Here is a 24,865-nt window from a genome sequence, read left to right on the forward strand (position 1 = left end):
ATGACCACTTCGGCCATATTTAGCTCATGAAAGGTCTCACATATTAAAATAAAAAAAATCAATGGCCTGTTTTCACCAGCATCATTTCAAAGCATGGCATAATCAAGCATGCAACAGCCTAGTTCCTAATCCTGCAAGAAGCTCACAAAGGGGAATGTTTTTATTGCTGTCTTTTCACCAACTCCCGTCAAGGGATATAGTGAAAATGGGTGCTGACAGTAGATAGAGTAATAGGTAAAATATATAACTTGGACAGGAAATCCTGGTGGGATGACAGGGGAGCATGGCATACACAAGTCCTTTCATCTTCACTCAGCTCTATCACGAATACTAACACTGGCTCACAGAGTGAGGCATTAAAATGGGATCATATCATGAAAGTTTTTGAAGTGATCTTAGTAGTTTTAATTGGGAATAGTATAGTCAGGGAATAGACACTGTTCACTGTGGCCGACACTCAGTCCCAAAAGCTGTAATACCTGCCTGATGCCTGGGTTCAGGATATTTAATCTTGGCTGCATTGGAACTTGGGAGTGGGAAGGACAAGATCCAGTTGTCGTGGTCATATAGGTTCTGCTGAGGGAATATGAGCAGCTGGGGGCTAAATTAGAAAGCAGAACCAAAAAGGCAATAAAGTCTGGATTACTACCTGAGCTACAGGGTCAATAAAATTACAGGTAAATGCATGGCTCAAAGATTGGTGTAGGTGAAACAGGATTGAATTTGTGGAACATTGGCACCAGTACTGGGGAAGGAGGGGGAGCTACTCCAATTGGATGGGCTCTGCCTAAATCATACTGGAAACTGTCTTGGTGAATTGCATAACAGGGGCTATGGATAGGGTTTTAAACCAAGGCTTTAACAGCATGAAAGAAGGTGGAGGTGGGGGTGTGGCTTGGGACAGTGGGGGATGGGACACAAAGGTGAGGGAGAGAAAACTGTGTTGGCGTGGGGGGTGTGGAAGAGACAGAGAAGACTCAGCAGAGGTTAGTTATTACAGTTCCCAGACAAGTAATAGGGGAGACTATGGAAAGGCTCAGGGATATATCTTCTCACACAGCAAATAAGGGGACAACTAACGAGATGGGGTCAATCAATGCAGGACTGAACATGATAGACTAAAATGCACACAGTAAATGAAACAATTTAAATAAGCTAGCAGTGCAGATTGAAATAGGCAGATACAATGTTGGGAGTATTAGAGACATGACTAAGGGGGCATCAGTGCTGGGAAGCATATAAGGATGCATTGGCAATCAAAAGAACAGGCAAAGGATGTAGGATTGCCTTGTTTGTAAGAAATGAAATTAAACTGATGGCATGTGATATAGAGTTGGAAGGCATGTAATGTATGGGTAGATTTGAGGAAGTGCAAAGGGGAAAAAAAAACACCCTAATGGAAAAATTTGTGCACAGGCCTCCTAGTAGTCAGGAAATGGGAATAAATCAGAAGATTATATCTTTCTTACTGTCTTTTCTATTACAATAATCATGGGGAACTTCAAATTACACATGAACTAGTTCGTTCTCTGTCACAAGAAAAAAACTTCACACAATGTCTATATGACTTATTAGAGCAGCTTGTGGTATAGCCCACTTGCAAACAGGGAGTTCTAGCTTTGGTAATGTGTACCGAGGTGGACTTGATAGGAACCCAAGGCGAAGCAATCCCTAGGAGACAGAGACCATATGACAGAATTCATTCTGCAGTTTGAGGGGGAGAAGATTGAATTATAAATAATTGCATTAAGAGTAAAAGTAATCACAAAGAAATGAGGGGGGATCTGGTCAGTTATTTGGAAGGGGAGGCGAGCAGAGAAACCAATGGAGCAGCAAGAGCAGGAGTTTCTGGGGTCATTTGGGAGGCACAACAGAATTCATCCCAAAGAAGAAACGTATTAAAGGAAGGATGAGGCTACCAGGGCTGACAAGAAGTTAGGAAGAGCATTGAAAGCAAAAGATATAGCACACAATATGAAGTTTAGTGGAAAGCCCTTGAAAAACAGCAGATAAGTAGTAAAAAAGCAAAAAAGGGGAAAGATGAAGAAATGAGAGTATGCTAGTTAGTAATGTAAGATTGCAAAAGTCTAAGATATCTAAAAGGTAAGAGAAGCAACAATGGACACTAGATCACTAAAATGATAATAATGGGGATCAAAGAAATGGTGGAAGTGAATGGGTACTTTGCATCAGTTTTTACAATGGCAATCACCAGCAGCACACCAGAACTTCAAGAGGAGAGGACAGAGCCGAGTGTAGTGACCATCACTACGGAGGTAGTGCTGGGAAGTTCAAAGACCTGAAGATGGGCAAGTCACTCACACTAGATGGCCTACACCCAGGTTCTGAAGCTAGCAAAGGAGATTGAGCAGGCATTTGTGGTAATTTTTCCAAGAATTACTAGTGCCAGGGGCAGTCTCAGAGGACTGGAAAATGGTTAACGTAACAAACCTGTTTGAGAGAGGGAGGCAGACAGGAAACTATAGGTTGGTTAGCCTTGTAAGATTTTGAGTGTCCATTATTAAGGATGAGATTGAGGAGTACTTGGAAATGCACGGTAAAATGAGGCTGAAGCTACACAGTTTAAGTGGAGGTCATGCCTGAAAGATGGTAAAATTCCTCAAAAGAAGTCCAATGAGAAAGTAAGACAAAGGACAACCAGTGGATGTGACCCATCTGGATTTTCAGAAGGCACTGCACAGGAGGTTGCTAAATAAGAGAGAAATCCCAATGTTGGGGCAAGGTGCTGATATGGATAGAGGATTGGCTGACTGGTAGACAGCGGAGACTGGGGATATATGAATCATTTTCAGGATGGCAGCCAGAAACTAGTGGATTTCCGCAGGGATAGCACAATCTGCAGATGCTGGAGAATCCGAGAAAACCAGTTGGACAGCTGGATGAACACAGCAGGCCAAGCAGCAGAGGAAGCAGGAAGGCTGACGTTTCGGGCCTAGACCCTTGTTTGGTCTAGGCCTGAAACATCAGCCTTCCTGCTCAGCCTGCTGTGTTCATCCAGTTCTACACCTTGCTATCTCAGATTTCCACAGGGGTTTGTGTTGAACCACAACTATTCATTTCACACATTTAACAATCTGGGTGAAGGAACAGAGGGCATTGTTGATGCATTTGCAGATGGCACAAAGGTAGGTGGAGGGACAAGTAACGCTGAGGAAGTAGGAAAGCTACAGAAGGACTTGGACAGGCTGGGAAAGTGGGCAAAGAAGTAGCAGACGGAATACAATGTGTGAAGGTGAGAGGTTATTCACTTTGATAGGAAGAAGAGAGACATAGACTACTTTCTAAACAGAGAAAGGCTCAAAGCATATTGGGAGTCCTAGTTCACTACTTCAAGATTAACATGCATGTTCAGTTAGAATTCATTTCAAGAGGGCTAGTTGTACAAGGTTCTTTTCAAACTGCATTTGGAATGTTGAGCGCAGTTTTGGACCCCCTATCTACAAAGGATGTGCAGGCACTTGAGTGGGGTCAGAGGAGTTTTAAAAGAATGAACTCAGGAATAAGGAGCAATTGAAGGCTGTGCATCTGTACTCAGTATTTTAGATTGTGTGCGTGTCAAAGTGGGGGGGGTCTCCGACGTAACTAACAAATACGGAGAGGTCTGAATAGACTGCATGTGGAGATGTTTTCATTAGTGGGACAGACAGAGCACCTGAGGGCACAGCCACACATAGGGATGACCCCTTTGAACTGAGATGAGGAACAATTTTTTTCCAGTCAGAAGGTGAACTATCTGTAGAACTCATTGTCACAGAGGGCTGTGGAGACCAAGTCATTGAACATATTTAAGACAGTTACTTTCTTGATTGATAAAGGAGATCAAGGGTTTCAGGGAGAAGGCAAGAGAATGAGGTTGAAGATGTCATGATTAAATGGTGCAACAGACACAATGGGGCAAATTACTTAATTTTTCTCCAGTATCTTATCATCTTATGATGTAGTACATTACTGAAATACAGTCTGAGCTGTGATTGTTACAGCCACATGAATACCTGTGGTCAGAAACAAATCTTACTCCATACAATTTATGTCAATACAATAAAATTACAACTTTATTGCACAATGTCAATGTTTACATTACAAGCTGAGGTAGTATAATACAAAAATCAGTTTTAAAAATGTTTCTCAACTTTAATAATTGTAGCATTGTAAAGCAATAGTGGTTCAAAAAATCAGCACATGCCCACATGACAACACCAAAAAATGGTATTTTAGTAAACTTTCCCGCACGATATGGACATAATTTTAAATACACTTCGATTCAAAACTTATGATTTGAATACAGACTGACACAGTCTAGTTATTCTCCAATGGAGAACTTGGAATTAATTTACATGTTGTACAAAATGGCTCATTTTGTAAGGTGTGGTCTCTATTCTCACTGTGAAAAGAATGAATGCTGCAAAGCCTGATCCAGTCTTATCCTTTTTGAAGGTTCATATGTCATCATCTTTTCAATTAGGTCAAACAGCTCCTGATGTTCAGAGATCTGAGAAGTCATATACTCCTGAAAATAAACCAGAGTAGAATCTCAACAAATTTTCCACCAAAGTCCACCCTCTTAAGTGATGAATGGTGCTGTCAACAGTGTTGACTGTCAACAATAAACTACTCACTGGTGCTTCATCCAGTACTACTTAGTCAGTCAGTCACAGACTTCATTGTAACCATGTCCAAACATGGACAAGAGTACTGGATTCCACGTGTGAGATGAGTGTTGCATTTGATTATCTTTAGCATCAGATAAACCAAGTAAAATTGAAGTTAATGCAGAAGGAGGAATACTCTATTGGGTGGAGTCATATCTAGCACAAAAGATGTTTGAGGTTGTTGGAGGTCAATTATCTCAATCCTGGATAGAGCCACTGGTACTGTCAAGAGTACTACCCTAAGCACAAACCATCTTCGGCTGCTTCAATGACCTAGACTCAATCTTAAGCTTAGGAATGGGCAAGTTTATAGGTGATTGGAGTTCATTACCTTTTGCAATCCCTCAGATATTGAAGCTGCGTGCCTGAACAGAATTCAAGGTTGGGCTATTATACAGCAAGAAACATGACCAACAGGTGTTCATGCAGGGCAAAGCATTACACTTGACTGGTAGCGCTTCCACCATCTTCAACAATTGTTTCCTTCACCATTGACAGTGGCAACGGTAAGCATCACTGACATGATACACTGGGATCCCTTGCTATCCACAAGTATAATGGCAGGAAACACAAATGGACATCGCTGGCAACTTCCCGCCAGGAGACAAGCCACCTGGAGTTGGAAGCATAATTACTGTTCTCACAGCCACTGGGTCATACTTCAGTAACACTGAGGGTACCTACATCACATGGATTACAGATGCTGTCTGTTCAAGATCAATTAAGGATAGGCAATAAATTTTGGCCTCACCACAAATGCTTATATCCCACAAATGAAAAAGTATAATGTCAATAATATTCTCACCTTCAAGGGTTTGCAACGTTTTCTAACGTATCTACCAGCAGAGCTGTTTTCATCCCAATCTAATCGCTCATGATGAAAATACTTGCATTTGCTGAGAACAAAATGACATCAGTGTACCACTCAACATTGCACATGAAAGCATGGTTAATATAACATTTCAAATTCATAAAAGGTGAAACAAATGGCAAAGGTGTTTTAATAATTAGAAGTGTTAAATGAAGGAAGAAGTCTTGACTTTTGGCAAGCTAGAAGCTGATACTTTCAAGCAAGCTACAAAATATCTGAAGATATTTGCTCATTCCCCAAACCAAAGCAAGATATGACTGTTATCTGGATCTAAATGACACCTAGCATCTCACCATTGGTTACATTTGGAAATCTGTTACTCTAGCTGCGAGGGCACCATTACAACAGTGGCTTGCACCACTATTGAAGCAACCGCCAACTGGGTAAATTCTTAGCTGCCAGCAATATCAAACCTTTGAAATTCTTTCATGAGCTACCTCTGACTGATGTAAGCTACCTGCTTCAAGTGTAAAATTACAAGATCCAGTGTTCTGGTGAAAGGTCTCAGACCTGAGCCTTTTAACTATTACCTTAACCTCAATCCGTTTTTTTTGTCTTCACAGGTGTTGTCTTATCTGCTGTTTCTTACATTTTGTTTTGTTTTATTTTTTAAACTAATAAAGGGTAGAATTAAAGACGCTACTTAATTAACAAAATGGAAAAGAAGAGTATTTCAGACAATTTAGAAAGAAGCCTGAAATCATGAAAAAATAAAAAGTGTTAGCATTACAAGCGCCTTGCTATGATCCTGGTTCAAGACTGAATTGGCATTACTAGCTGACTAGGGAGCAATGCATTTTTAAAAGAGTTTAAGATTTCAAGTACTAATTGAATAAAGTCATTTGTTTCCAGTTTTCGATGATCGAAAACTTTCGTACACAACTTGGAGTAAACCAATCTACAATACATATACAACAAACCAGTATCCAGGATTACAAGGCATAGGAGTTAACAAAGATACTGTGGTCAAACAGCCCTCAGAAAGACTGCACTTCAAAACGGCCAATGTGACCAATACAGATTCCACCTGTAAGTCATGACACTTTGGATCAACAGATCATGAAAACCCATTTCCTTCAAGGCATTTCGAAAGTTTACTTCTGAAAACGTGACTGTGGAATATCCTCAAAGGCTGCCTGAAGCCAAGTACTTCAATCGGCTCACATCTTGCCATTTCAAAATCTTGCACAACAGAATTCTCCGGAAGTTCTCAGGCAGTTCCCAGTTATGGCTATCATAAAACAGACAGCTTCACCAGAATTTTAAAAAAATTCTCTAATCTTTCACAGCTGCATCAAGAAAATACTGCTGTTTCTTCATCTCACGTGACTGCACAGAATGGGTTCCAAAAAATTCTCTTGCTAACAACCCGGAGCCTGCTAACAGCAGCCTGTTTCAGCACTTTCCCAGCTCTTATCTGCAAATAACATCACAAGCTCTGCTCATCTCCATGAACACATAGCTTCCATCAGGCTATTTAAACTTATCTTTAGTGTTTACTGAATATTTTAAAAACTAATTTATCTCTAATTCCTTCTGGACTGACACTATTACAAACATGGCACACATCACATCTCCAATCTTTTTATAACTCAATTTAAAAAGTGTTGTTCTAATAAGCAGACCTGAAGTGCCATTCATTTCAGATGTTCTGCCCAGCATTTTAGTTACCTTAGTGTCCTAAATGCTTACCTCTACAAAAGTACATTTTTTAAAAGAATGAGTGTTTATGATGCTACGAAGGAATGTGTCATGATATTGTTTAAGACAACTAAACAGGATATTCAAAAACACATGAACCAGGAACACACTAGCTCAAACACAAACCTATAAAAAGCTATGACACAATAGCAGAAATAGGCTATTCACCCACCAAGTCTGTTCCTCTATTTATTAAGATCATCCTCAACTCCATTTTCCTGCCTTACCCCCATAACCATAGATTCCCTTGCTGATTAGCCTGAGCCATCTCCAATCCACCAAGATTTAGGTCATACATTTATAAAAAAAAATTATAAAGAATCAATGAAGATGGCTTAGTGTCAATGTTACTTGTTCAGCTACCTTGGGCTGATGTTCAGGGACATGGCTTCAAACCCATCACATCAGATGGCAGAATTTAAATTCTCAGCTGATCTTACTATTTATAAGCAGCTATAAACTGGGCATTACAAAACTCATCCGTTTCACAAATGTCCTTTAGGAAAAGAATTCTGCCATCCTTATCTTGTCCAGCCTACTTGCCCTATATTGGCAAGTCACTTTTTAAAAAATTCACAGGATATGTGCATCACTGACAAGGCCACCATTTAAAGCCCATCTCTAATTGCCAGAAGGCAATTGAACACATGCAGTCAGACAAGAACAGCAGTTTCCTTTCCTAAAGGGCATTAATGAATCAGACAGGCTGCTCCTGACAATCGGCAATGGTTTCAGAACATTACCTAGGTCTCTGAATTAGTAGTCTTTCCAATAAAATCACTAGGCCATTGCCTCCTCACTCACTCCGTTTGGGGGAAATCAGGGGCGAAAGAACTAAAAAAAAATCAAAAAACTTACCGCGTTCTATTAATCATACTGGTTGGAATGGGTCCAAGCACTCTTTCCATCATAGCAAGATGCTCCCGGCTGTCATGTGTCTAAAAAAAGAGAAATGTGAAAAAGTAAGACAAGAGCCAGACTGAGGTGGATAACTGTACAATGAAATAACTTTGAGAAAGGGTGGAATAAATTTTAAGTACACCGGTAGAGTGTAATGGACATAGGTACAATAAAGACAAGTCAAATTCAGAAACCAGCATACTGAACAGCAAGAAAAATCTGGACACGACTCTCTAGTCAATCAGGGTGACAATACCCCAAATAGATTGGAAATTGGCCAGTCTAAGAAATTTGGAGTCAGAGATTCAAATTTGCCTCAGATGGGCTTTCCAAGGAAGGCTATGAAATATCATATTCACAAAATAAAGAAAACAGTTACAAAACTTTAATTACAGAAGAAGCTATATTAATCAGGCAAATGAAGACACTGGATAACCTATCAACACATTCTCAACAACTCTTGAAAGATATGCAGAAAAAAATGTTGGTCTTACCTGAAAAAGTGTTAAACCAAGGTAATATTCAATTAATATACATCCTATACTCCATACATCACATGGATGTGACCAGCCCAATTCTGAAAAAAATTGTAAGCAATATTTAAAATCAGGTCATAACACATTTAGCAAAAGCGAATCATTCCCCCTACTAACCTAATATGACTTCAGGGGCTCTGTAATGTCTTGTGGATACGACAGTACTGTGGTGCTCATCATCAAATGTGGCACTGCCAAGATCCACAATTCTGATGTCTGCATTCAGCAATGTTCTATCATCACGTTTCTAGAAAACAAGTTAACCCAGACAATTAACACAGCTTATTCAGTTGTGAAGGGATTTAAAATTAAATCAGGTTTCATTAGAAGGGAACAACCTTACCGTTTTGCTATTGTACTCAATGCTGTATTCAGAGTTCACAAACAGAATATTTTCAGGCTTGAGGTCTGTGTGAGTAAGCTTGTTCTGATGCAAAACTGATGAGACAGAAATTAAACTCGTAGTCAAACATTAGTATTGAGAATTAAATCAAGCATCAACCTTAACAGGGTGCACTCCAACTAAAAAATTATAACACAGCCATTTCCAATTAAGGGATCTGATGGTACAGAGGAGAACCAGACAGAACAGTGACAGCAAAGGAGGAAAATAGAAGTAGGAAGAGAGACAAATAAAGTATACAAGGCTGGTAAGCGACAACAGGGAATAGAAAAGTATTGGAAAGGTAAATATAGTAAACACTTCAAAGGACCAATTAAAGATCAGAAATAGGATTTACATACGCAGATAGAAGGCATGGCTGAGGTGACGCTGGCAAGTCGGTGCTATTAATGTCGTAGTAAAAATGGTATCAAAACAGTGGCTGGATAAAAACTTGCTAAAAACAACCCATAAGGTGGCAAGGCACCAGACTTGGGAGGGATGCGGGAACTGCAATTAAATCATCACATTCAGGATATAATACTGGTACCACCCATTTTTGAACACAAAAGCATAAGATATAGTTGTTGACTATGTCTATAAATACTATATACTAGTCAGCTTAACGTCAGTAGTGTGAAAGCACTGACAAAGTTAACACTTGGACAAGTGTAGATTCATTTCAGCAAGCATCATGAAACTGTAGAAAAGAAAATTAATTTTTCACTAACTGGATTGATTTTCTTGATGAGGGTTCATCAGTTGGTCTATCTACATGGGCTTACAAAACGCATTTGATAGTGATCACACAGTTCTGTCAGCATGGAAGCAGCCATAGGCCAGACCAGATAAGGATCACAGATTTACTTGCCTAACAGACACCAGTGAACCAGATAGGTTTTAACAGTTCATAATTGTTGCGGCCACCATAATGTATTATAGTCAACTGAATTTAAATTCCACCAGCTGCCAAGCTGTAATTTTAACCTACATCCCTAAACCGTGAACCAGGTTTTTTAAGAGTACTGGTCCTGCGACCATCCTGTATTCTGATGCAAATAATTAGCATATTTGATCTTCCTAAATAATGTGCATCTTACAGAAAATTGCACTTGGTAACAAATTTTTTTTACATCTAACACAGAAACAATCAACATCAGTGGAAAAACTGCCATATATTTTAGACATATATATCACTATTAATTCAAATTTTCCAGTTTTTTTGTATTTAACATTACTCACAGTTCAGGGCTTGACAAATCTGATAAGCCATATGTCTGATATGATGCATTGGAAATGGCATAAAATTATTTTCCTTTAAGAAGTCATAGGTACTGAGTCCAAGGAGTTCAAAACCAATACAAATATGTCCATGATGATCGAACCAATCCAGAATTTGTACACACCCACTGCAAATTAGAATTACTTGTGTTACTAGAACGCTAGTAAATTATTGGACAACAGCAATTTAGCATATGGTTCTTGAAATAATGTGCTAATAAGAACAAAATTACTTCAGTTTTGAGTAGCAAATCTAAAGATATAGATCCTGTATGAATTCCAATTCATTAGCAACGTAAGATGCATTGAGAGGATAAAAGCCCTATGGCTAGGCGATAATAAATGTAGGCAATTCCAATGCCCTTAATCAAGTAAAAAGTATAGAAATTATAGTATAATGATCTTTCCTCCGTTCCTGTCTCAAACAAAACAAATTAGAATGGCAGGTTTTCATATACAAAAAGAACATTGTTTAACCATGAAGGTTTCCAAGAATGGATGCAGAATCCTTGTCTATATGAAAACAGGGTAACCATGGGGCTGTTTCTTAGTTTAGACTTTAGCACAATGGTAGTGTCCCTACCTCTGTCAGGAGGTCCAGGTTCAAGTCCTACCTGCTCCAGTGAAGTATAATGTCTTTGAGCAGGTAGATTAGAAAATTATCTAGATTGATGAATCTGCTGAGTTGCTGCTCCCATTCACTATCCAAAACAACATATTTTCCAGGTGCAAATGAAAAACGAACACGCAAGCATAGCTAAAAGCAGCTGTTGAACTTATGACCTGAAACTCTTGCTTCGAATCACTGTTTACATAGACAGCAAAGAACATTTGCAAAACAGAAGGACAGCATGTTTCATCAAACCTAAATCTCTTAAAACATGCTAATTGTGGGCAATGCACAACAATTATTTTACTTTTGCTCTATAAAAAAAATCATTTTTTTGCTAGCATTCAGAATAAGTTATCTTATTTATATGCAATCACAAATTGTTAGAAGTGGAAAAGTTGCATACCCGCATAAGCAATAGCTTACATCACTTGACAGGCAGCTGGGACACAGCAGGTAGAATTAATGACCACAATGCTGAACAGGGGTGCAAACCAGTACTTTCACTAACAAGAGATACATTATTAATGAGCTTGGTTAACTGCTAAGTTATTCCTTCACTGATGGCTGGTCAAAATTCTGGAACTCGTTCCCAGCAGCATTAAGTATACCTGCATCAAACAAATTACAATGGCTCAAGAAGAGACTCAATCAGCTTCAAGGGAAATCAGAGGCTACATTCTCAGAGATATATACACGTTCCATAGAAGAACTAGATGAAAGTTGAAAATGTAAGGCACAAAACACCAAAAAGTATTTCAAAATACTCACTATGCATTGGCACCCTTGTTGTTCAGTTCTTCAAGTACACGTACTTCAGAGCGAGCTGCTTCACGGTACCTAGTAATATTCTTTATGATCTTCATTGCAATATATTCTTCTCTGAAGGGTAATAACAGTTTAAAACATTGTTATACTGTGCAATAATTTAAATCAGTTAATGCAATGACTTCAGTGGCCCATAGGATACATAAAAAATGTAAAATTATCAAATCTTAATTATGGCCTGCTTTCCAACAGACCCCCAATCAGGAGGCCAATACTATTTAAGAAAAATATAAGTAAAAATAAAAAAAAGTCAAACCATTAACATATCCCTCGATCTTTTTCAAACTAAGATCATCCCATTTCTAAATCTTGAAGCTACTTTCATTAAAAATTATATTTACAAATTTCTTTGCCATTACAAGTTTTGCACAATATTCTAAATACAACATTAAGATTGTGGGTTGGTGAAAGATGCAGAAACATTGTGTTCAATGTTGCACTCATTTGGAGTTTTAAATCAACCAGTCAGGCAGATTATAAAGCACCTCAGGGGCAACTAGGACACGAACACATCTTCTGGCCCAGATAGGGACACTTCCACTGTGTCACAGGGATCATTAAGTGGAAAAAAAATGCAGATTTTCATTTAAAAAATACATTTTTACAGAATGGATTAAGAAGATTGGAAATAGATTGGGGAAATATGGCATCTCAAAAGAATTTCGTTTTACTGCAGGCAAAAAGGGTAGCCAATTTCGACAAGCCAAAGGTCCCACTAACTATTACTAAAGTCACTGTTCAAAAATGATTTTGGTTCAAGGATAATACAGTGGCAAAACAGGAGGAGAGTCCTGCTTTTTTTAAAAAAAACAGTACCATGGGATCATGGGTAACTCAGGAGACTAGACAGAAACTGTAAAATCTCAAAACTAGTCACACCTCCATTTCAAATAAAAAAAGCTTACCAATGATCTGTCCGTTTCCAGATCTTGGAACAGGCTCGTAAATTAAGTTTAAAGGCACCAAACTTAAATATTTTAAAATACTGAAGTTGATTCAGAAAGTGACTATCAGGTGTCAATGAAACTAATAAATATTTAGCAAAACACAAGCCAGTTTCTTTTTCAAAAAAAAAATCAGTGGACAAGTCAATTAACAAGAAACTAAACCCATTTATTCCGGTATACATTATTGCTTTTAAATAAATCAAGGAGCAATCCTTTCTATCAAGAAAAAAAATTTAAAACTAACTGAAGTTTCAGCTTATGGATGATTTTACGATTATGGAAATGAGTTAAGAAACTTATGACACTGGACCAATTTAAAAAAAAACAAGCATCATTTATGCTGAGGCTGTGGACTCCACCCAAAATAGAAGCTACAAAATAATATCATGGCCTCCTTTCAGATGATCTTCCAAATTAAGGCTTCCCACTTCACCCAAGTAATTCTGTTCTCCTTAGAACAAGCAAAGCTGATAAAGGGAAACCAGATGATGTGGTACACTTGGAATTTTAAAAAGGTAACATGCTTGCGCAGCAAATAAATAGGAAGGCAAATGGAATTTTGACATTTGACACGAGGGGTTTTGAGCTTAAAAGTAGAGGTTTTATTAAAACTGCACAGGACAGTGGTTATGCCACACAAACAGTACTATTTACAGTTTTAGTTTCCACACTGAAGTACGCTGCCAGTGGACACTATTCAAGAGATTCACTCGGCTGATTCCTAGGATGAAAGGGCTGACTTTACAACTAAACAAGTTAGGCCTTTATTCATTAGCATTTAGAAGAATGCAGGATGATCATATTAAAATACTTAAGACTCTAGAAGTGTGAGACATTCGTTGAAAAGATACCACCACTGGTGGGTGAGCCTTGATCTGGGTGACAGTTACAGAATAAGACCACACTCATTTAAAATTGAGAAGGGATTTTTTTTTCTCCTGGATGGTAGTGAACGCCTGGATTTCTCTACTCAAGATTTATCAAGGCTCACGCACCAGTGGGTGAATTTAAAGAGAGATACAGATTTTTGAAATACCAAGGAGCTGATGACTTTACTGAGTTGGCACAAAACAGAAGTTGAGATCTGAGGTAAATCAACCACAATCTTACTGAATGGTGGGCAAGGTTTGAGGGGCCAAATGGCCGCCTCCTACTTCTTACATTATTCTTTTACCTGCCTGTAAAATTTTTTCCACACTAATGTTGATTCGCATATTCCCATTACCCTAATTTTTCATTTTTATTGACATTTCCAATACTTATTTATTGATTAGATGCACCTGTTTATCTATAATTGTCACTCACTACTCCATTTAGCATGAACCACACAATTCACTTGCATCCAGGCAGCTATGCTACAACATTAAGTGTAATTTTAATTCACTTAACAGCGAAGATGTTAAGTGATCTTTTTGCTTGCCCATTGTAATTGTATGGGGTCCAAAGACAGTCCCTTTTGGTTCTTCAATAAATCCTAATAGTGGCTTCTGATATCTACTGTTTCAGTTATTTGGGGAACAGATTTTCAGCAGTGTAGCTCTTAAAATGCAATATACAATATCACTGATGAGCAACTTATATTCAAGAGGAATAAGTAGATTGAGATATTGGTAAAGTTACTTACTTTTTAAGATCAAAGCATTCTACCACCTTTCCAAAAGCTCCTTCTCCTAGGCTACACATTATTTCATCTGAATAGAAAGAAACACTCTTTAAGAGCATGCACAACAAAACTCATTTCCTTAAAAATACACAAATCTCAATAAAAGATTAACATATCCTAAATGACTAAGACTTTACATGTAAGCAGTTTTATACTAAAATAGGGCCAGGTTTAAAGTGTTTACTCAAAGGGCATTCCTGATGTTAAGATCCTATACAATAAACTGAAAATAAATAACCCATGATTCAATTAAGCGGAAACATCACCACCCCACCATTCACCAAAAGCTAGAGAAACCTTATTTTCAAGGTTTCCTGAACTATGTGTTTTCTGCACAACGTTAACAGGCTAACAATGCTGTAAGAATGGCATATGTTTTAAAATTACATGTATGCCTTCAAATACAAAAACTCACTTTAGAATTGTGACCCAACCACCCCCTCCACATTATGTCCTCCTCCCTCCCGTTATGTTCCCAAACTATGGCTTTAAAGTGTTCTGTAATAAGTTGTTACAAAAATATTCTATACATCTTGCTTTCAGTTTGTCTCCAGTGTGATATACCAGGTGACCCTCCTCATCATCCTCAACATTCCTGGTTCTCCTCTGGCGGTGGCTCTTCTGCCCACGATAAGCAGTCAGCAACATCATCCAGCCATTGAAAAAGGATAGTATTTCGGAACAGAACACACCATTCCCCAGCAGAGGATTCAGGTATTCATATACACGCCAATCCACGAAAGGCCACGGTAGGTTGACGGGTGCAAATTCAAATTCAATCCCCAGAAATTCACATGGCACACAGTGTATGTTACAGAAGAAAAACATGGCAAGGAACAGATTTTAAGATAAGATGCTTCTTTAAATTTTCAAAGCAACAAATGCATCAATACAAAATTCACCAAATCAAAGATAATAAAAGACATCAAGATTCAAAGCATGTCGGGAATTACAAACAAAATAAGAAAAAAAACGCATTCTGAGTGGTCAAAGATGTTGCATATCTTTGAATGCAATACATTGTTGGAACCAGGGTATTTATGACTAGGAGGAGGAAATGAAAAAAGTTAAGAACTGCAGGGCAAATTATGTTCCCTCTGCAATGATCCAAAAAACATTCAGGAATGAAAACATGGGTTAAGTGAATATTGGCTTTTCAAAAACAAGGAGTCAATGGTCACAGCTGAAGTCAGTTTTAACTGTCTGCAATGCTAGCAAACAAAACTGTTACTGTGGGAAGTAATATTTTTCAGCAGCATGGAGGCAGTAAAGTTTATTACTAAAGCATGAACGGTGGCATTCAACAGATTGCCAAATTATATCAACACAGCAGTTATGACCAACAGATCATTAACACCGGTCGAACCGCCATTGATTAGACAAACCCTTCTCAGAATGATTGGCATGACATGAAAACTATCAAGATAAAATGTGCTACATTAACTGCCCAAGTACACTTTATAAGCTATTACTTTACCCTGAGGGAATCCTATTAATAAAACTGTTGTAAAGCAAAGTCATCAAATAATTAGTAATAGTCTGCAAATCTGGACTTTTCTAACGTTAAACAAGATTATCAAGATACTGCCATCGATAACTGTACGCATGAATCTATACGTTATAAGTGACACCACTTCTAAAATGTAAACACATTTTTTTCTGGATTGCCCACCTGAAGTTGACTATGTAGATTTAACATGTTTGGTATACCTGCCCTAGCCCAAAATAAAGCCTAAATTGTATTAAAAACAAGTATTAAATACACCAAATCTGTCAATTTCAAATAAATTAGTTCTTACCGAGTGTGAATGATTACTTGAACCAGAGTGATGTTTTTTAGGCCTATGCCTTTCACGGCTACTTTTTTGACTCCTTCCACTATCAGGTTTCCCTGACTTGCTGTAATTTTGATGACTATAGTAGTTGCGCTGGTGTCGACATTCTCTGTTGTGACAGCCATTCCTATATTCCATTTTGTACCCATCTCTGTATTCATGCTTTCCGTCATGGCAATCCATGTGCTCATTAACAGATTTTGTTTCCAAGTAATGGCTATAAAAAAAACTTACTAAATTACCAATCTTAACTGTTGCTGTATGGGGTTCACATCTTATACATCTGCTTTACTCACCTCTCTGAAGGCTTTGAGTGATGGTGGCGCCTTCGCCGTTTATTTTCTCTTTCACTGCTATGGGATCGTTTTTTGCGTTTATGACTGCTGTAATAATCTCGGTGGTCCCAACTCTCTCCACTGCTCCAATCACAGCTTCGTGTAGACTTTAAATGAGGCATCTATTAAATGTATAATATTGGCATCAATTTTATTAATCTTGGATGAATATAGCTTTAGAGGTAACGTTATGCCTCACAGCAGGAACTGCCCTATGATTTTTGACTTTTTTATATACTTAATGCCTTAAAATTACAATATACATCATTGGCAAACAATATTTTTGGCAAATTTGCATGGTCATAATTTCCCACAATTAGAACACTGAAAATACCAAAACCAACCTTTTCTTCACCCAACACAAACTCACATTCTGATTTCATCTCATGGCCTATTTTCCTGAAGGTGAATTTGAAACTGTCCCAAACTGTGAAAAGTGCATTTCTGCATACTTAAATCCTAGCAAGTTTTGAGAAGATTTGTAGCTCAGGTTGAGGTTCTGGATGTGAGTTTGCTCGCTGAGCTGGAAGGTTTGTTTTCAGACATTTCGTCACCATTCTAGGTAATGTCAGTGAGCCTCCGGTGAAGCGCTGGTGTTATGTCCCGCTTTCTATTTATCTGTTTAGGTTTCCTTGGGTTGGTGATGATGCAGGAAATGACATCACCAACCCAAGGAAACCTAAACAGATAAATAGAAAGCGGGACATAACACCAGCGCTTCACCGGAGGCTCACTTACCTAGAATGGTGACGAAATGTCTGAAAACAAACCTTCCAGATCAGTGAGCAAACTCACACCCAGTACTTAAATCCCATCAGAAACCATAGTGCAATACATGTTAACCAGGTGTGAGCAATGACCTACTGATTTTCCATTCTGAAGACTGTAAGTTCACGTGTAAGAAGCCAAGACAAAAAATCAGAAATTGGAGAAACTCAGCAGGTCTGGCACCATCTGTGAAGGGAAAATAGTGCTAATGTCGAGTCCAGTGACTCTTCAGAATCCATAATATTGGCTGACAATTTAGTACTGTACTGCACTGAGGTGTGTTGACTTTGCTATGCTGACATGCAAGTGGTTCCTATAGCAAACAAAATGGAGTCCATAAGAGTATAATACTGTCTTTATTTCAGATTATGTGGATAGTGCAGGCAGGAGTTATTGAGGTCAGCCATTGTATAGAATGACAGAGCAAGCTCATGCTGAATGGTCCAATCCCACTCCTATGTTCCAATCAGCAGATCATCTTGTCAAGTATCTCAATGCTGAGTACAAATGAATTTTTTTTCAAATGAGTTATGATTAAAGTTCAAGACCATCAAAATTGCATACTTTCTGTCCTATAGTCGGAAAAAATGCTGATCACATAAACATAACTTTGTTCCCTTAAGCTTTTTTTAAAAACTCAGTATTGGGATGTTGGAGTTACTGACAGCCCAGCATGTCATCTCCCGAGGTGCAACTGTTGCAGTTCAAGTGCTGCATGTTGACCCACAATGTCTTAAAAATTTCCAGGATTTTGACTGTCTATGAAGGGACTGCGTTACACTTCCAAGTCGGGATGGTGATTGGCTTGGAGGAGAACTTACAGGTGGTGGCACTCCCAAGTACCTCCTGTCCCTGTCTTCTAGATGAAAGTGAGGTCATGGGTTTAGGTGCTGTGCAAGGATCAATGGTGAATTTCTGCACTGCATCTTATAGATCGTAGACACTGCTGCTACTGAGTGCCAATGGAGGGGAGAGCAGACTTTTTATAAATTCTTTTGTGAGATGTGGGTGTCACTTGCTGGCCAGCATTTATTTCCCGTGCCTAGTTGCCAGTGATGCTTGCAGATATGGTGCCAAGCAACCAAGCTGCTTTGTTCTGGATTGAGTCAAGCCTCTTGGGTATTATTAAAGCTGCATTCAACCAGGCAAGTGGGAAATATTCAATCACACTCCTAACAGATAGTGGTCGGGCTTTGGGGTGAGTCACTTGCCCTAGTATTGAGCCTCTGACCTGTTCTTGTAGCCAATGTTTGTGTAGCAAGTCTAGTTGAGTTTCTAGTCAATGGAAATCCCCAGGGTGTTGGCAGTGGGGGATTCAGTGATGATAATGCTATTGAATGTCACTGGGCAATGGTTGGATTGCCTCCTATTGGAGACAGTCACTACCTGGCATTTGAGAAACAAATTACTTGCCACTTGTCAGCCCAAACCTGGCTACTGTCCAGATCTTGCTGCATTTGAACATGGATTAGTATCTAAGGTGTTGTGAACGGTGAACATTGCAAGTGTTTGTTGACAATTGCAAGGGTCGGTGTTGGGTCCACTGCTGTTTGTCATTTTTATAAATGACCTGGATGAGGGGGTAGAAGGATGGTTTAGTAAATTTGCAGACGACACTAAGGTTGGTGGAGTTGTGGATAGTGACGAAGGATGCTGTAGGTTGCAGAGAGACATAGAGAAGCTGCAGAGCTGGGCTGAGAGTTGGCAAATGGAGTTTAATGCGGACAAGTGTGAGGTGATGCACTTTGGTAGGAGTAACCAGAAGGCAAAGTACTGGGCTAATGGTAAGATTCTTGGTAGTGTAGATGAGCAGAGAGATCTCGGTGTCCATGTACACAGATCCTTGAAAGTTGCCACCCAGGTTGACAGGGCTGTTAAGAAGGCATACGGTGTTTTAGCTTTTATTAATAGAGGGATCGAGTTCCGGAACCAAGAGGTTATGTTGCAGCTGTACAAAACTCTGGTGCGGCCGCATTTGGAGTATTGCGTACAGTTCTGGTGACCACATTATAAGAAGGATGTGGAAGCTTTGGAAAGGGTGCAGAGGAGATTTACTGGGATGTTGCCTGGTATGGAGGGAAGGTCTTACGAGGAAAGGCTGAGGGACTTGAGGCTGTTTTCATTAGAGAGGAGGTTGAGGGGTGACTTAATTGAAACATGTAAAATATTCAGAGGGTTAGATAGGGTGGGTAGGGAGAGCCTTTTTCCTAGGATGGTGATGGCGAGCATGAGGGGACATAGCTTTAAATTGAGGGGTGAAAGATATAGGACAGATGTCAGAGGTAGTTTCTTTACTCAGTAGTAAGGGATTGGAATGCTTTGCCTGCAACGGTAGTAGATTCGCCAACTTTAGGTACATTTCAGTCATCATTGGATAAGCATATGGACGTACATGGAATAGTGTAGGTTAGATGGGCTTGAGATCGGTATGACAGGTCGGCACATCGAGGGCCGAAGGGCGTATACCGTGCTGTAATGTTGTATGTATGTATGTATGTATGTATGCATGCATGCACACTTCTGACTTTATAACAGAGGTCTTCGACCAAGAGGTGAAGATGGTTGAGCTTTCGACACTACCCTGAGGAATTCCTGCAGAGATGTCATGGTGCTGAGATGATTGGCCTCTAACAATACAACTAGATAGAGGATTTGGATCAACGCAGGCTTGGAGGGCCAACGGGCCTGTTCCTATGCTGTAATTTTCTTTGTTCTTTGTACAACTATCTTCCTATGTGCCAGGTATGACTAACCAGCAGACAGTTCGCTCCCAATACCAGTCTTGCTAGGGGTCCTTGATGCCACACTTGGTCAAATGCAGCCTTGATGTCAAGGGCTGCCACTCTCACCTCATCTTTGGAATTCAGCTCTTGGTTGTCCATTTTCAAACAAAGGCCGCCTTGCAGTCAGAAGCTGAGTGGCCCTGGCAGAACCCAAGGTGCACATCACTGAGCAGGTGCTGCTTGATAGCACTGTTGATGATACGTTCCATCACTTTACTGAATCAACAGTACACTGATGGGGCAGTAATCAGCCAGGTTGGATTTGTCATTTTTGTGTGCACAGGACAAACCCGGACAAATCTCCACATTGTTGGTAGGTGCTAGTGTTGTAACTACAGGGAAGCAGCAAGTCTTCAGCAGCTGGAATTCTGTCAAAGCCCATAGCCTATGTATCAAGTATCCAGTGCCTCCAACATCAGCTGGCCACTGAGCTTCCACTGTAGTGATTTACTCCAGCCATAAGTCGGTGGCTATTGTGTATCTCAGATTGTATTATAGACCCAACAGTCAGTGGGAAATTGACTAACAAATTTGTATGAAGATCTTAGTTAGCTGCAAGAATAATAGGGTGGTTATGGTAGGGGATTTTAACTTTCCAAAAATAGACTGGGAGCGCCACAGTGTTAAGGGCCTGGATGCATATGAATTTGTTCAGTGTGTTGAAGAAAATTTTCTGATTCAGTATGTGGATATACCTACGAGAGAAGGTGCAAAACTTGATCTACTCTTGTCAAATAAGGAAGGGCAGGTGACTGAGGTGTCAGTGCCGGAGCATTGTGGGGCCCGTGACCATAATTTTATTAGTTTTAGAAAAAGATAGACTGGATCTACAAGTTACAGTTCTAAACTGAAGCAAGGCTAATTAGGCAAGAACTTGCAAAAGCTGATTGGGGATGGGTGTTTGCAGGTAAAGGGATGGTTGGAAAATGGGAAGTCTTCAAAAAATGAGATGAGAAACCAGAGATAGCAGGAACTGCCGATGCTGAATGCGAGATAACGGCACGGTGGCTCAGTGGTTAGCACTGCAGCCTCACAGCACCAGGGACCCGGGTTCGATTCCAGCCTCGGGTGACTGTGTGGAGTCTGCACATTCTCCCTGTGTCTGCGTGGGTTTCCTCCGGGTGCTCCGGTTTCCTCCCACAGCCCAAAGATGTGCAGGCTAGGTGGATCGGTCAACTAAATTGCCTGTAATGTTCAGGGAAGTGTGGGTTATAGGGAGGTTGGGTCTGGGTGGGATGCTTCAAGGGCGGTGTGGACTTGTTGGGCCAAAGGGCCAAGATGTAGAAGTGGATGAACACAGCAGGCCAGACAGCATCAGAGGAGCAGAGAAGCTGATGTTTCGGCTCTGGACCCTATGTTCCTGTTAGGTTAAAGGGCTAGACTGGTAGGTGGAGAGAATGCTGGATAGCTAATAGAAGTTTTGGTCAAGAATAAGAAGGAAGCATATGTCAAATATAGACAGCAGAAATCAAGGGATTTTCTAGAACAGCATAAAGGCACTAGGAGTATACTAAAGACAGATTTGGCAGATAGGGTTAAGAATAATCCAAAGGGATTCTATAAATACATTAAAGGACAAAAGGGTTACTGGAGAGAGAACTGGGCCCCTTAAAGATCAGCAAGACCAACTATGCGCGCAACTGGAGAGGAGGCAAGACACGAAACAAGTGTTTACTATAGAGAAGAATTTGAAAGATAGAGAACGTGGGAAAATAAATAGTGACCTCTTAAAAAATGTCCATATTAGAGGTGATGGTGCTGGATGGCTTAAAACACAAAGTTGAGTAAATCCCCAGGATCTGACCAGGCATATCCTAGAACTCTATGGAAATGGTAGCGAGTGCAGGGCCCCTTGCTGAGATATTGGTATCATTGAAAGCCACAGGTGAGGTGACAGAAGACTGGAGGTTGGCTAAGGTGTTAAGGAAAAGCCAGGGAACTATAGACCAGTGAGCCTGACTTTGGTGGTGGGCAAGTTGTTGGAGGGAATCTGGAGGGACAGGAATTACGTGTATTTGGAAAGGTGAGGACTGATTAGGGATAATTAACATAGCTTTGTGCATGGCAACTCGTGTTATGAACTTGATTTGAGTTTTTCTGAAGTAGTAACAAGGATGATTGACGAGGGCAGAGCAGTGGATGTGGTCTATATGGGCTTCAGTAAGGTGTTCGATAAGGCTCCGCATGGTAAACTGTTAGCAAGTTTAGATCGCATGGAATACAGGGAGAACTAGCTGTTTGGATACAGAACTAACAGGGATACAAAACAGGGTCTTGATCAGATGTGCGAATGGGCAAAGGGGAGGCAGATGGTGTTTAATTTTCACGTAAGGCGCTACATTTTAGGAAGACAAATCATAGCAGCACTTACACACTTAATGGTAAGGCCCTGTGAGTGTTGCTGAATAATGAAACCTTGGAGTGCAGGTTCACAGTTTCCTTTAAAAAGCAGAGATGCTGGTAGCTAAGAAAGTGAGGGTGACATTTGGCATGTTTATCTTTATTGGTGAGTGCATTGAGGGGTCATTTTGCAGCTGTACAGGACACTGGGGGTTAGGCCACTATCGGAATAGTGCCTGAAATCCAGGTATTCCTGCTATAGGGCTGATGTTGTCAAACTTGAAATGGTTCAGTAAAGATTTATATGGATGTTGCCAGGGTTGGAGGGTTTGACTTCTAGGGAGAGGCTGAATAGACTGGGGCTATTCTCCCTGAAGCACTGGAGGCTGAGTGGGGAACTTAAAAGTTTATAAAATCATGAGGGATAATGGATAGGAAAAATAGACAAGCTCTTTGACCTGGGGTGGTGGAGTCCAAAACTGGAGGGCATGGGTTTAAGTTGAGAGGGGAAAGATTTGAGACACCGAAAGGGCAACTTTTTAAACACAGAGGGTACTGTATGTATGGAATCAGCTGCAAGAGGAAATGGAGGAGGCTTGTACAACATTTAAATTAGATGGCTACATCATTGGTATAGTTTCAGAGCAATATGTGCCAAATGCTCACAAATGTGACTAGATTTATTTAGCATACTTGGTTGGCATACACAAGTTGGACTCAAAGGTATGTTTCTAAGCTGCGTACTTGTGACAATTAAAATAGTTCACAGCACCACCTACAGGAATCAATGATTTCCCCACATACAACTGTTTAAGAGCAGGGGTAACGAGGCATGGAGCTGGAGGAACACAGCAGGACACTTGATTTTTTTTAAGCTGTGGATTGCAAGAGGTATTTTCGATCCATAAGCTCCTAAGTAGTGACACTACCTGACACCAGTGAGACACATTTAAAAGCGTTTATCTTCCAGTGGGCTTGCATCACCTGCTTGCAAACCTGGGACAACTGCAATGAAGAGGGGTCCCGACCAGAAACCTTAACTTTCCTGCTCCTCTGATGCTGCCTGGCTCACTATGCTTGTCCAGCTCTGCACTGTGTTATATCTACAACCTGCGAAAGTATGTTTGTTTTCACCTCCACCGAACCACCCTTCCAGCAAGCACAACACTAACTGGCAAACATTCTCTTCACTCCTCCCCACTGAATAATGCTGAATGCCCAAACCTCAACAACAACCCTGCACCTCGACCTTTCAACGCGTGTTGATGGCCACAAAGGGGGCCACATCTGGAACAGCTCTGGGACGCACTGTACAAGATATTTACGCTATTTATTAGGGCATCACTACTTGGCAATGCAAAGAAGCAAAAAGAATTCTAATAGGCGACATTTAGTAATTTTAAGAATGACCACGTATACGACATTAAAGCAATCAAGTGGAAAAAAACAATTACGTTAGCTTTTCCCGGAAAAAACCCTTAGAGAATTGCAAAAAAAAACAACTTTGGATAGTGTTCGCATCAAAATATGGAGGACGCTGATCAGATGATATTTGGAAACGGTGTAATGTAGCAAAACGTGAAAAATTGTACCTTTTCGGTACAAAAGGAGGGGCGTATAACAAAACAATTCTAAATTATTACGGAGCGTTAGTTAACTTCCACGGGAAACAAACCGTACCCACTGCTCTCCTCCATGCCCCAAGAGTTGACAGATCCAACATGAACGGCGTTAGTTAGGATTCAGCTGCTACTTAAAACAATTGTAGCTAAAAGGCTCAAGACAAAAACATTGACCGAATGGGTCATTTACCGGAATACTAAGCACCAGCGGGCAAAAATGGACATATTCAAATAAAATTAAAAATACACAGGAAAAGTTACCAACGAAATCAAAAGGAAATGGACGAACCGCTGCGGAAAATATTTCCTTGGTTCGCTTCAAAGAAAAATATTTTTGCAGCAGGGGGAGCGCTGGTCGCCATTTTGTTGACGCGTTTTCGATAACAATTTTCGACATTTTTTAAAATAAAAATCGGTCATAGATCACAGAATTAAAAAGGGATATACTGACGGTAAAAATTCACCGTAGACACCGAGGTTTCAGCGCGATGCCAACCACCAGCCGAGTTTATCAGAATAAACAAGACAGGAAACAGCGTCGAATGAAACACTGGAAACCCAGCCGACTTCTTTTTTCAAAAGAAAAACCCTCCATGCTTTAAACATAACAAGTTCCAATAAAACTAGATCACTGGCTGATAATTCTGCCGAAAGCAAAGCCGCTCTCAGCGTTCTTACCTCGACGCGTCTCGAAATCGCATCAACTAAACGGACAAAGTGAAAAACACAGCTCCAACACAAAATGGCGGACAGGCAGAGCTGCAGCAACAATGAGCGCTGACGCCAGCCACTG

The 24,865-nt window shown here is 40.1% G+C and overlaps 1 protein-coding gene across 3 annotated transcripts; it reads right to left on the bottom strand.

Annotated features, from left to right (window-relative positions):
- Window positions 1–4,088: 4,088 nt before the first annotated feature.
- Window positions 4,089–24,865, bottom strand: LOC125458183 (dual specificity protein kinase CLK4-like). Of its 3 annotated transcripts, XM_048543171.2 has the most exons (13): window positions 24,751–24,865; window positions 16,521–16,681; window positions 16,189–16,441; window positions 14,920–15,010; window positions 14,351–14,417; window positions 11,723–11,833; window positions 10,303–10,469; window positions 9,022–9,116; window positions 8,796–8,925; window positions 8,637–8,719; window positions 8,101–8,180; window positions 5,476–5,566; window positions 4,091–4,528 (listed from the first exon to the last, which is right to left on the bottom strand). In XM_048543171.2, exons 2-13 carry the CDS (start codon window positions 16,679–16,681, stop codon window positions 4,400–4,402), a joined length of 1,458 nt encoding a protein of 485 aa, XP_048399128.1. In that variant the 5' UTR covers window positions 24,751–24,865; the 3' UTR covers window positions 4,091–4,399. The 3 variants fall into 3 exon arrangements, with proteins under 3 accessions (XP_048399129.1, XP_048399128.1, XP_048399130.1); XM_048543172.2 differs by lacking the exons at window positions 14,920–15,010; window positions 16,189–16,441; window positions 24,751–24,865 and having other exon boundaries at window positions 4,089–4,528; window positions 16,521–16,629; XM_048543173.2 differs by lacking the exons at window positions 14,920–15,010; window positions 16,521–16,681; window positions 24,751–24,865 and having other exon boundaries at window positions 4,092–4,528; window positions 16,189–16,304.

The sequence above is a fragment of the Stegostoma tigrinum genome, chromosome 13 (assembly GCF_030684315.1).
Source record: "Stegostoma tigrinum isolate sSteTig4 chromosome 13, sSteTig4.hap1, whole genome shotgun sequence".
In the NCBI taxonomy this organism is placed as follows: Eukaryota; Metazoa; Chordata; class Chondrichthyes; order Orectolobiformes; family Stegostomatidae; genus Stegostoma; species Stegostoma tigrinum.